The 12,587-nt window shown below is 35.0% G+C and overlaps 1 protein-coding gene across 4 annotated transcripts; it reads right to left on the bottom strand.

The window, feature by feature from the left end:
• Nucleotides 1-5,265: 5,265 nt before the first annotated feature.
• On the bottom strand, nucleotides 5,266-12,255 carry LOC131930833 (uncharacterized). Of its 4 annotated transcripts, none has more exons than XM_059287498.1 (6): nucleotides 12,106-12,255; nucleotides 7,911-8,016; nucleotides 7,514-7,625; nucleotides 7,178-7,237; nucleotides 6,738-6,803; nucleotides 5,266-6,573 (listed from the first exon to the last, which is right to left on the bottom strand). In XM_059287498.1, the coding sequence occupies exons 4-6, from the start codon at nucleotides 7,227-7,229 to the stop codon at nucleotides 5,651-5,653; spliced, it is 1,041 nt and encodes a 346-aa protein (XP_059143481.1). In that variant the 5' UTR covers nucleotides 7,230-7,237; nucleotides 7,514-7,625; nucleotides 7,911-8,016; nucleotides 12,106-12,255; the 3' UTR covers nucleotides 5,266-5,650. The 4 variants fall into 4 exon arrangements, with proteins under 4 accessions (XP_059143481.1, XP_059143453.1, XP_059143464.1 ...); XM_059287470.1 differs by having other exon boundaries at nucleotides 7,178-7,240; XM_059287481.1 differs by lacking the exon at nucleotides 12,106-12,255 and adding an exon at nucleotides 9,498-9,591 and having other exon boundaries at nucleotides 7,178-7,240.
• Nucleotides 12,256-12,587: the final 332 nt, after the last annotated feature.

Raw genomic sequence — 12,587 nt, forward strand, 5'->3', positions numbered from 1 at the left:
TACTTAATAAAGTAAAGTTTCAGATAGAAAGTTTTAATATTTGACAGTTTTGCCGTACACTTACTATAAAACAAATCTAAAACTGTCGCGGTTGAGGAAATTAACTTGATCTGTCCCATGTAACGTCTACAGAAGAGTATAAACTAGAAACATAAAGGAGTGATGTAGACTAAAGTAAAAGTGATTTTTTTTTAAAAATGACAATTACACAGATCTTGTTGCTTATATTGACGGATTTTATCCTACCATATGGATTATCATTCAAACATTTTAAAAGCAGTTTCTTTAAATGTGTATATGTGTGATTACTGGAGAATGGGATAAGTATTTTTATTGTGAAATCCAAAAGTGTAAAATTCAAATATACCGGGAAACAACTGAATAAGTATTTCTTAATCCATCATTTTAATTGTTGCTCCCCTTTGACCGTAAATAGATTTATTCAATATTAAAGACCTGCTTAGCTTTTCAAGTAGGCCCTATACCTTTATAACATGTATTTGAAAGACCACAGCAAAGAGTTGTTTTTTCCCACGTTTTCTTTAACTTGCTTTCTCTGTTTGTTTTTCCAATCAAATCTTGCGATCGAAATTTCTGGCACTTCCCAGTTAGCTAGCGCGCTGAAATTTTCAGGGAAGCTTTCTTTTGGATGACCATAGAATATTCAATTGTTATTATTACTAAATTGATCAATGGAAACATTTTATTGAGCATTTTAGACCGCTATATAATCTATATATATAATTCTCCTCTGCGAGCCATTAGAAAAAAAACGAGCGACGCCTCTCTCTTGCCGCGCGCAGTGACGCGAAACGATCCCACGTCGCGACAGGCTTAGGGGCAGATAATTTAGTTTGAACCGACTTTAAACTTACAGGAGGTAACTATTACCACTGGTGGCCAGTTTGGGGGAGACGATATGGTCGAGTGGTTGGGCACACGATTGCTATCCCACTCGACACGGGTTCAAATCTATGTGTTCTAGTCAGTAACCAGCCCTCGTCCTAACCGCTATCAACTAACCTCTGACAATCATTCACTTGCGATTGAGACCGAAGAAGAAAGGGTCTCTCGTTTTTTACGAGTTGTCTTTTTACGAGTTGTCTTCGTTTACCCAAAAAAAGTGAAAAGATAAAATCGATAGCAAGATTTCAATGCAAACAAACAGACAAAGACTAAAAAGTAGAAAATAATAATCATTAAAAAAGTTTTAAAAAACCCACGTTTCCTGATTGAACTAAAAAGTAGAAAATAAATACTATACATCACAATAATGCAAGCGATCACTCTACTATAAGCGATGAAAAACGTGGGGTGCCGTGATTTTCTTACAGTTTCTAATACTGTTGACTCTCTACAAGCTCCCTAATAAAAGTCAATAGTATTATCTAATCAATAGTAATATAACTTTTACTTCGGCGCCCCACGTTTTTCATCGCTTATAGTAGAGTGATCGCTTGCATTATTGTGATGTATAGTAATTTATTTTCTACTTTTTAGTTCAATCAGAAAACGTGGGTTTTTTTAAACTTTTTTAATGATTATTATTCTTTTACAAGTTTAATTAAATTGTTTATCAGAAAATAAACTAAAAAAAAACTATATAATCCATCGTCATGCTTAAATGAATTCGAATCTAAGTAGACTTGATTTAACGGTTGTATTATACATTGTGTTACATCACATTTTGTTAAATTTACAATGCAACATTAAAGCAAACTTGTATATCATACGGCCAGTTAAGCAGAAAATTTAAAAGTTCATTTATTTGTTCTACCCATGACTTATTGTGCTATTGAGTCCATTCGGAACACCAAGTAGAACTTTAATTCCTCCAAACATGTCCTTTACACATGAGAGATAAGAATATGTACACCAAAGAACGTACTCAAACCTGGGATTTAAACTCGTGCTCTTGGGGACAAACTGCTTGTATTCCATCACTCGAACATGTCGTCCCATGTATCCAGTTGATTTTTTAAAGTTCTGCTTTACAGTTATAATTTTTGAAATATTTGAAGTGTTTTATGTTTTACAATAATACTAGTTAAGTAGCCTATACCAATGCGGGTCCATAAACTTTTAATTAAGTTATTCACAAAATCACCATCAGATTGTTCAATGATATCTAGTAAATTAGAATGACAACAATTCTTACATAACTGTTCGTCTACCACATCAATAAGATCTCATTTTACATTTCAATTGGAGCAGGTCTAGAATCGTCGAAATATAAAACTACACTACCTGATGTTCCACTTTTTTCAAATGTTCTTATCCATCTTAGTTTTACAGGTGTATTAGACTTTAAAAATGTGACTTTGTTGTAAAGTTTAAACTTACAACCCATGACAGCCAATCTACTGCTGGTGACACACCGTAAGGGTGACCCAATCTACTGCTGGTGACACACCGTAAGGGTGACCCAATCTACTGCTGGTGACACAAGGATGGCCCAATCTACTGCTGGTGACACAAGGGTGGCCCAATCTACTGCCGGTGACACACCGCAAGGGTGACCCAATCTACTGCCGGTGACACAAGGGTGGCCCAATCTACTTCTGGTGACACAAGGGTGGCCCAATCTACTGCCGGTGACACACCGTAAGGGTGACCCAATCTACTGCCGGTGACACAAGGGTGGCCCAATCTACTACCGGTGACACAAGGGTGGCCCAATCTACTGCTTGTGACACAAGGGTGGCCCAATCTACTGCCGGTGACACACCGCAATTGTAATGTGACTTTGTTGTAAAGTTTAAACTTACAACCCATGACAGCCAATCTACTGCTGGTGACACAGCGCAAGGGTGGCCCAATCTACTGCTGGTGACACACCGCAAGGGTAATGTTTTGGGCTCACAGTCACCACCTAAGTAGAGGATGACACGACTAACAGTTGAGCACTCTATCTACTGCTGGAGATGCTGACTTGTATATGTCGCTCAATCACGTACACAGCCCACCCCCCCCCCCCCATGTGTCTCTCGGCATTCACACCACATGCCTGACATCGTGTTACACTTTCTCGGACATCTGTGTTGACCATACATTGAGTGGTGTAAGTAAAACTATTTAACAGTTTCTAAACCCGAGTTAGAAAGGCACATTTTGATACTCAAAATGCTATTTCATCTAGAAGTTTTAAATGTTTGACAGCTTTGCTGTAAACGTTCAATAAAACAAATCTACAACTGTTGCTATTGAGTAACTCTACTTCATCTGTTCCATGTGCACTATACTCTGTGACGGTAACAATGTGTTGTACTTATCTTGTTATCAATTTAATTCGCTCTATTAAAAACATTATTCTCCTAACAACAAAGGAACTGCTTACATTGCAGGAACTGATGTAGGCTGAAACATTGGAAATTGATTTAAAAGAAAAAACTGCAAACAACCGACCGTGATGCTAAAATTGACTGAATTTTATCCCAGAATATGGACTGTCATTCAAATATTTTAATAGCATTTACTTTAAATTTATATTTTGCAAGCTGGCGGGTGAATAAGAATATTTTATGGTGAAATACAAAAATGTAAAACGTCAAATTTAATAAACGGGGATACAACTATGTAAATACTTTTGATTCAATTATTTTCATTGTTACTTCCCTTTGACCATAAAAACGTATATTGCAATTTAGAGATCGCACGGTCGCTTAACTTTGTCCAAAAACTTTTATTTCATACACTTGTTTTATTGTTTTTATCACAATATCTTACAGAGTGTATACTTATGAAACAGATGTACTTACTTGCTTAAACCTCGCCCCTTCCTGTGGAGTATAGGTCAGCCACAAATCTCCGCCATTTCACTCTGTATTGGGCGAGCCACTTCAGTTCATGCCAGGTTTTGTCAGTACCCAGAACTCCTTCCATCTCTCTCATCCATGTTCCGAGTGGTCTTCCTCTCTTTTCCATGTGGAGTCCATTCTAGTGCTATGTTCGAGAGTCTTCTTCTGATATGCGAAGAACATGAAACCGATAGAATCCCTAATTAATCTACAAGTTATCCTGAAAAATGTATCGATATTTCAACCTAAGTAGGATTGGTGTAACATTTGTGTTAAACATTGTTACTTATTATATTTAAATTGACCAACAACTTTAACTAACTTGCATAGCATGCAGGCAATTTGGCAGAGAAAGTAGAGTTTATGTGTTGGTGCTATACCCATGACTTATTACGTCATTGAGCCTACACAGAACACCCAGCCGAATTATTTTTCTCCAAACATCTCCACGAACACATCATATTTGTGCATCAAAAAAGGTAATCTAACATGGGAATCAAACTCGTGTCATTGGGGATAAAATGCGTGTAGTCTTTTACTCGATCATGTCGTCCCTTTTCTCCAATTGCGTTATTTATGCCACGGTTTACAGTTTTCATGTTTAAAAACTTTTTATTCCGTGTTTTACATTTACACTAGTTGTTCTTTCACTGCCGATCTATCAACCTGTGCAAAAGATGTTTTACAATATCACAGTCAGTTTGTTCAAGGATTTCTAGTCAATGACAGCATTGTTTACACAAATGTCAGTCAATGTCAGCAGTGTTTACACAAATGTCAGCCAATGTCAGCAGTGTTTACACAAATGTCAGTCAATGACAGCAGTGTTTACACAAATGTCAGTCAATGACAACAGTGTTTACACAAAAGTCAGTCAATGACATCAGTGTTTACACACATTTCAGTCAATGACAGCAGTGTTTACACAAATGTCAGTCAATGTCAGCAGTGTTTACACAAATGTCAGTCAATGTCAGCAGTGTTTACACAAATGTCAGCCAATGACAGCAGTGTTTACACAAATGTCAGTCAATGACAGCATCGAACTACTTTTTCACATTTCTATTGGAGCAGATCTAGAAGCGACGAAGTATCTAAATATAGTATGCGATGTGTCAAATATTTTTAAATGATTAGAATTCCTCATTTTTCTAATTATCTCATTTAAATTAGTCTTACGGGTGTATTGAGCATAAACAAATGGACTTTGTTGTAAAGTTTAAACTTACAACCAGGCGCGAACATCGGCATCACAACTTGCTCTGTTTAACAACAACTTAAACATCAACAGACAACAACTTAAACATCAACAGACAACAACTTAAACATCAACAGACAACAACTTAAACATCAACAGACAACAACTTAAACATCAACAGACAACAACTTAAACATCAACAGACAACAACTTAAACATCAACAGACAACAAAGATTAAAATAACAACAGTAAAAAGATATTTTCTATTACCATTTAATGTTGTCTAGTGCGAACATTTTGTGAGTAAATACAAACAGAATGAATATGACATTTAGCAGGTAGGTTACATTTTATTTACAGGTAATAGCCAGGCTATAGGTATATAGTATATGACAACAATTTGCCGACAAAAATTATAAGCAAATTATTTACAACATTTCAAACAAAAAAACTCTAAAACCCATCAATATACATGCAAATTAAAACGGTTAAACGGTTTAAATCAATTAAAACATTTGTTTTGATCATTTAAACGTGATAAAATGTTTACAAGACATGCAAGTCTTAATACAATCAGTTTAATGACGGGAATAGTTCCGCCATTTTGTTTGTTTACATTGTGTAGACAAGGGGAGAGAACTAACAGTTACATCACTACACATCCTCCCCACTATAATTTCCTTCAGAGTTTGATCCACTGTGGGGATGGTCATACAACAACACGTCATATCCCAGCCTGTAGACAGTCGCTCCACTGGAGCCTGGACATGTACATGTTGTGTACCAGTACCTGATGTACTTGCTGTAATTGCCATAATCCCTCTCACGTTTGTGTGTCCATTGTCCTACAGAGACCTGTTTAGGACAGCCATGAGGATGTGACACTATAACGGTCAACTTGTCCACATCAAAAAATCTCCTGTATTTGTTCTCTACTTCCTCACATAGATCATGAAAGTGCCAACGCATCTTGTACAGTTCATCAACCAACTCTAAGTCACATGTCACATATCTCAACATACACCTGTCTTTCTCAATGTTTGCCTCATCCCACACCTCCCAGCCATCAAGACTGACCACTGGACTTTTATTATCATCAAAACCTAAAACACACCTGGTCTGTCTCGCCTCACTCTCATCAAACACCACGTGTGTGGCTGTCAACACATAAACCTCCCCCCACACTTTGCTGGGTGTGGCAGAGACTTGACACTTGGCACAACGACAAGTTCCCCATATGTCACTCTCTGTGGACTTGTACACACTACACACCCTCCCCGTCCCTAACCTCATCACGTGACGTCCTCTGTCTTTATAACATGGATATGGAACTTGAGTGCCTGGGTAAAACTCAGGTCTCTCTAGACTGGTGAATTTAGTCTTTACCTGGACAGTTAGGGCTGCCAATGTTTTGATTGTCTCAAACATAAGGTCGTCAGGGTAACGTGAGGGGAGACAACTTGCGTTGAAATCTTTAAGAGGTATAAAACCTTTGTGTCCTGGATTCTTCTTACAGCCAGTAACATGTTTGTGTAGATCAGCTTCTCCTCCGTAGCACATCTCAGCTTCATGATTTCCTACAGGAAGAAACAACAAATTATTTCTCTAGCAACAGAAATGTTAGACAATGATAAACTGCATTTTAATGGAACAAGTTTACTACAGTCATTTAGATATTAAACTAGCACATATATTAAACTGTTTACATTATAATTGCCTTAACTGTTTTAGTATATCTTACCTGGATGAAATACACCTGATTCTTTAATCTTTATTTGCTTGTTTTGAATTTCACAGCTTGCCAGAACTGAAACAATGTATAAGTTTAATTTCCAACTTACAGAAAAAAAACAATGCTACAAAAGTGCTAATTTAATAATATCGAATAATTTAAATTTTACAGACATATATTTCTAAATTTTCACTTTCTACTACATCTTTAACATTCAATCGCCCTTTATAATGTGTTGCAAAAATGTTTTTAAACAGCCAATGTGAAAAAATGCCCTCTGTGCCTACAGCTACTGTTGTGAAATAGAGCTATAATTATTATGACATTTATTGTAACAGTACACACATTTTTTAACTGTACAGCTTAATAAGCAATAACAGATGATTTTAGAATTGTAAAATAAATTACCTGACCATTTTTAAATGAATTTAAATCAACTTTTTTCTTACCTGAACTGCGTGGCTCCTGTTTCCTTTTTGGCTTTCTGTAGGAATTGCCCATGGCCAATACTGCTGTAGTATAAAATAAGTAACATTATATACCAGTAATAATCTTAACAATTATTTAAAAATCTTAAGATTTATTTTAAATCTAAAAATGATACTATAGAAAATTGAAAATGTTTAAATAAGCAAAATAGGTAATAACTTTAGGCTTTATAGTATCAAATTTTTATATACTAAGCAGTCTATATAAAAATAAAATATTAATGTAAATAGCAATACTTATTTCTTCTTGTCTAACAAATAAAAAAAATGTAAGTTTCTAAATTTTTGAACACTTACAACTTGGAGACTATTAAATGTTTCAGCTTGAACCTTGAATACAAACACCTTTCTGTTCTCAAGTAAATGTTGTAAGAATAAACAGATAGCTGTCCGACCTTGAAATCATGCTCTGAAATAATACAATATAGTATAACAACATATGTCATATAATACAGACATACCATATAATATAATTAATTTTTACTCTTTATTGATAACAGTGGTGGTGAAGGAAATTCACAAATGTGACTAATTTTTGTTATACAAATTATATTACCAAGTAAGCTATGTAGGCCTACTTGAGTTTGTTTAAAATTTAATGTTTTACCAAAAATGAGTTTAAATTTAAATAAATTAAATTATGTAACATTTATCAACATTTTTATCAAAATTCAAAGAATTAAATAAAGCTTACAATATTCACACAATTCAAACACTTTAATGTTGTCATTAAACACAACCTCTTTTCTTGTTAGGACGGAACGGCATTTGAACACACAGGAGAATCAAAACTTCAACACCTGAAAGCATACAATTAAGGCTAGATAAACACAGGAACCCTTTAAACTTTAAAAGTATTATAAAGTAAATAAAGTCATGTAATTAGCTGGAGATTGTGTTAAGACATTTAGCACCCTTTACTTATACAAGTAGGCCCTCCATTATATGTCAATGACTGTAAGATATTTAACCACAACCTAAGCTAGTGGCTGCTAACCCATGTCAAGAGAAGGTCTAGATCTAGAATTTTAAAAAAATTTCTTTAAACTAGAGCTAGTGTGTGGTAACATACAAAAATTACTTTTTAAAACTATTCTAACCGTCTAACAACTCTAACCCTATGTCAGTCTATAACTCTAGGACTCTAGGATGGTTACCACTTCACTAATTTAGCCATGGATTTGAATATAGATCTAGACAGACTATGGGGAAACTAGTCTAGTTTTTAAGAGCTAGAAATCTAGATCTAGTCTAGCTAGATTAGTCTAGAAAACTCTAAAACTCTAGAATTCAAGATCTAGATTCTAGACTTACTGAATTCTAAATCTACTAGTTACTAGAGTCTAGATTTCTAGATCTAGTAGATTCTAAATACTAGACTAGATCTAGATTCTAGATCTACTTACTAGAGCCTGGATTGTGATCTAGATCTAGAGTTTTTTGCCGATCTGCACAACGCCGCAGTCACTCTCTGGTTTTCGGCCTAGACTCTAGATCTATAGATTATCTAGATCTAGCTACTTTATTTTGATGTTTTATGCAAAACCGCAGTGTTTGAAATTTGATCTAGATCTCTAGTTAGTAACTATTACTTCACTCTATTACTATTAGTATTAGATAATTAGAGTCAAGTCTAGATTTTAAATCTAGAGAGCGAGAGATCTAGATTCTATCTAGATCTGGAAGAATATTATAATATATAGATCTAGGCCTATAAATAATATATACGATTATATACTATAGAGTCAGTATATAATTATAAGAATATTTATAAGATCTAGATCTAGATCTAGATTTTTTCTAGTCTAGATAAAAAACCTACAATCTAGATCTAGATCTTTTATATTATAGATCTAAAGAATATATCTAATCTAGAATAGATCTACTGATCTAGGGCCTACTACCATTGTCTAGATTAGATATCTATTATCTATCTAACTATCTAGATCTAGATATAATCTAGATCTAGATCTAGATCTAGATCATACACTCTGACCAACAAGATTTAGATCTAGATCTAGAGATCTAGATCTAGAATTAGATCTAGATATCTCTAGATCTAGAATCTAGATCTAGATTCATCTAGATCTAGATCTAGATCTAGCTAGTCTAGATCTACTCTAGAAATCTAGAAATTTAGATTAAGTGTAGATAATGATATCTAGATCTAGATCTAGATCTAGATCTAGATCTAGTAGATTTCTAATCGTTTTACATTTTAGATCTAGATCTAGATCTATTTAATTAATTAATTAACAGGTTTCATGCTAGGCCTACGTACTCCAAGTAGATCTAGACCTAGATCTAGATCTAGATCTAGAAATCTAGATTCTAGATCTAATCTACCAGTTTGCTAATGCAACGAAGCAAAATGATCGTCTGCTGTCTAACTAGTTTTGCTTTTAAAAGTATCGATATCATCATTTATTTTTGAGTATGCCATTTAGGCCTTGAGTTTATAGAAATAAGGCAATAGGGCCTATACAATACATTATTATCTCTTTAACAAGTTAGGAATCTTAAAGTTAAAATCAGCATATTATAAAAAAATCATCTTTCATTTAAATTTCAACCTATTGTAGAGTCATAATATGCATCTTGATATAAGTAGAATGATTAATTATTTTGAATATGGATATGGTCCACATTTGCATACATAAATACTTTATCTAAATAGTCACCCCTCCCCCTAAGCACGTATACCGTGCCCTTAAGCGAAATATAATTTAGGGGCCTATATAGAAAACATACTTTTACCAGTGGCCGCCCCCAGTGTTTCATCCCAACCCCCGAAAATTTCATCTCCTCCGTGGAGCAAAGCGTCTGAACGAAACACTGGTCGCATTTGTAGATAACACAGATTAAAGGTAGACCCTACTTCTATATTATAGACCCGTTTCCTACTTTGGCCACTAAGGGGCGTCCATAAATGACGTCACACTTGTAGGGGGGGGTCATCCATAAATGACGTCACGCTTTTTTTGACGATTTTTACCTCCCCCCTCCCCTCCGTCACACGTCGTCACAAAAAGCCAGACCCCCCCCCCCTAAAATGACGTCGCACATCAACCTACAACCCCCCTCAAAATTGCAGTTGAATTTTTTTAAAACATCGATATTTTTCCAAAATCTTGTCTAAACTATTACAATGTATTAAAACAGTTATCTAAAACGCGAAATAACGTCAAAAATATGTTTTCTAACATTGCTTATTTATAATGCAAAAATGTGACGTCGCAACAGCTGATCCCCCCTCCCCCTCATCACACATCGTCACAAATTTACGGACCCCCCCTCCCCCCTACAAGTGTGACGACATTTATGGATGACCCCTAGGGGTGAGAAAGTGAGGGGGGGGGGGGGGGGGGTTCAGATGGTGTGATGTCACACTTTTGCATTATAAAAAAAGCAATGTTAGAAAACGAGTTTTAGCCGTTATTTGGCGTTTTACAAGACGGTTTACATAAATTGTAATAGGAATTGATCAAAATACTCTATGTTGACATAGTTCTGACAAGATTGGTGGGGGTTATAGACTGAGGTGTGGCGTCATTTTAGGGGGGGGGGTTCTGGCTTTTTGTGACGATGTGTGACGGAGGGGAGGGGGATGTAAAAATCGTCAAAAATGAAATGATGTTTTTTTCAGACATTTTTTCTCCGAGAGTAGAGGGGGGGGGGGGACTATACATTTTGAGCGGGGCGTGCAGATAAATTTCTCAGGGTGGAGGGCCTGACACAAATAAAAGTTTATATTTTCTATCTAAACTAGCAATTGGTACCCGTTACACGGGCAATTCTGATAACTTTTTCTTTTAGATATTCATTTCCAGGGAGCGGCATTTAAAACTGTCCGAAGGGCGAGGGGGGTTGGAAAGGGGGGGGGGGGGGGGGTAGCGGATACTGGTTTTTCTATATTTTTTAAAATGAATTTCCCCTTTTCAATATCGTTCGGAGGTGAAAGGGGGAGAAACGGTAGAGATGCCTGAAATAAACATATATATCTACAGAAAGTGAGTATCGAAATGAATTATAATTCAGCTGTTTTAAAAGTCATTATCGGAAACTTAGGAAAAGAAACATCTTATTGATCAAGAGCATTGGAATGAAACATTGTTAAGATTATGAAAAAGAAGGGGCTTTGTTTTATCTAATGCAGTGGCGTAGGCAGGGGGGGGGGTTAGGGGGGGTCATAACCCCCCCATAGACCCCTCGGTTTATATATATAAAGTGTGAGGGGGGGGGTGCAAATCGAAAGTTTGTCCCCTGGTAAAAATTGGACCCCCCCCCCCTTGAGACGATCCTGGCTACGCCACTGATCTAATGTCTATGTTTATACTTGTTTAAAGTAACACACACTACCAATACCTATTGGAAAAATTAAAACCAAATTATATATTGTATTAATCAACACAATACCATATGTGTTTGTGTGTGTGTGTGTGTGAAAGATTGGACAACCCCACACTTTAGGCGATCCTGGCTACGCCACTGATCAATAGAATCAATGAGTTTATGTAGGGGTCACTCGTTGCATATCAGTAGGCAACATTACGACATAATTAATCAGTAATTATATTATATATATATATATATATATATATATATATATATATATATATATATATAAGTAGGTAGTATGAATGGGGAAGAGGAGAGGAATGCTGCATAGAAACTTGATATCGGTATTAATTTTAAAATACAGGTTGTTTGTTTTTTTTGGGTCACCCGATTTTGAGTTATTTCTTATGAAGGGAAAAATTAAATCTGCAATTTTATATAGATGTATGCAGACATAAAAATGTTTCATTTAATAAGCCCTATTTATATTTAAGTAAAAAATCAAATAAACTATATTAATAAAACTAGGTAGAGAAATAGTAAGCACATACCTTCAGCAGCAGTTCGTATAGGGCTATATTGAACTGGAATGGCGATTCCTCAGAAAGTATTATTTTTAGTACCACGTAAAGTCCGGGAATATGAGGTTTTCCCGATTTTATTTCATGTTTGACATTTCCGTTTATATGGTACTTCATCAACATACGTACAAAATGCGAAACAATAAACAATATAACTAAAATCAGTTATGTAAAATAAATAAACAGTTTTAAAATATTATTTAACATTATTTTATGTTGTATTTTAAGGCTCCATTCTTATTTTTATTAATATAACATATAACAATCACTGGTTTGAAAACAATATTGAATTTTTTTTAACAAAGCAAACACTTTAATATTGTGTATTGTCAATAAACTCGTTATATTAGCTTTTACAGATTTATTTATTGATTATCAATATCCACCTATACATCTCTTTATATATATATATATATATATATATATATATATATATATATATATATATATAT

This window comes from Physella acuta, unplaced genomic scaffold (assembly GCF_028476545.2).
Source record: "Physella acuta isolate Inbredline_101_S28 unplaced genomic scaffold, ASM2847654v3 ptg000101l, whole genome shotgun sequence".
Classification (NCBI taxonomy): domain Eukaryota; kingdom Metazoa; phylum Mollusca; class Gastropoda; family Physidae; genus Physella; species Physella acuta.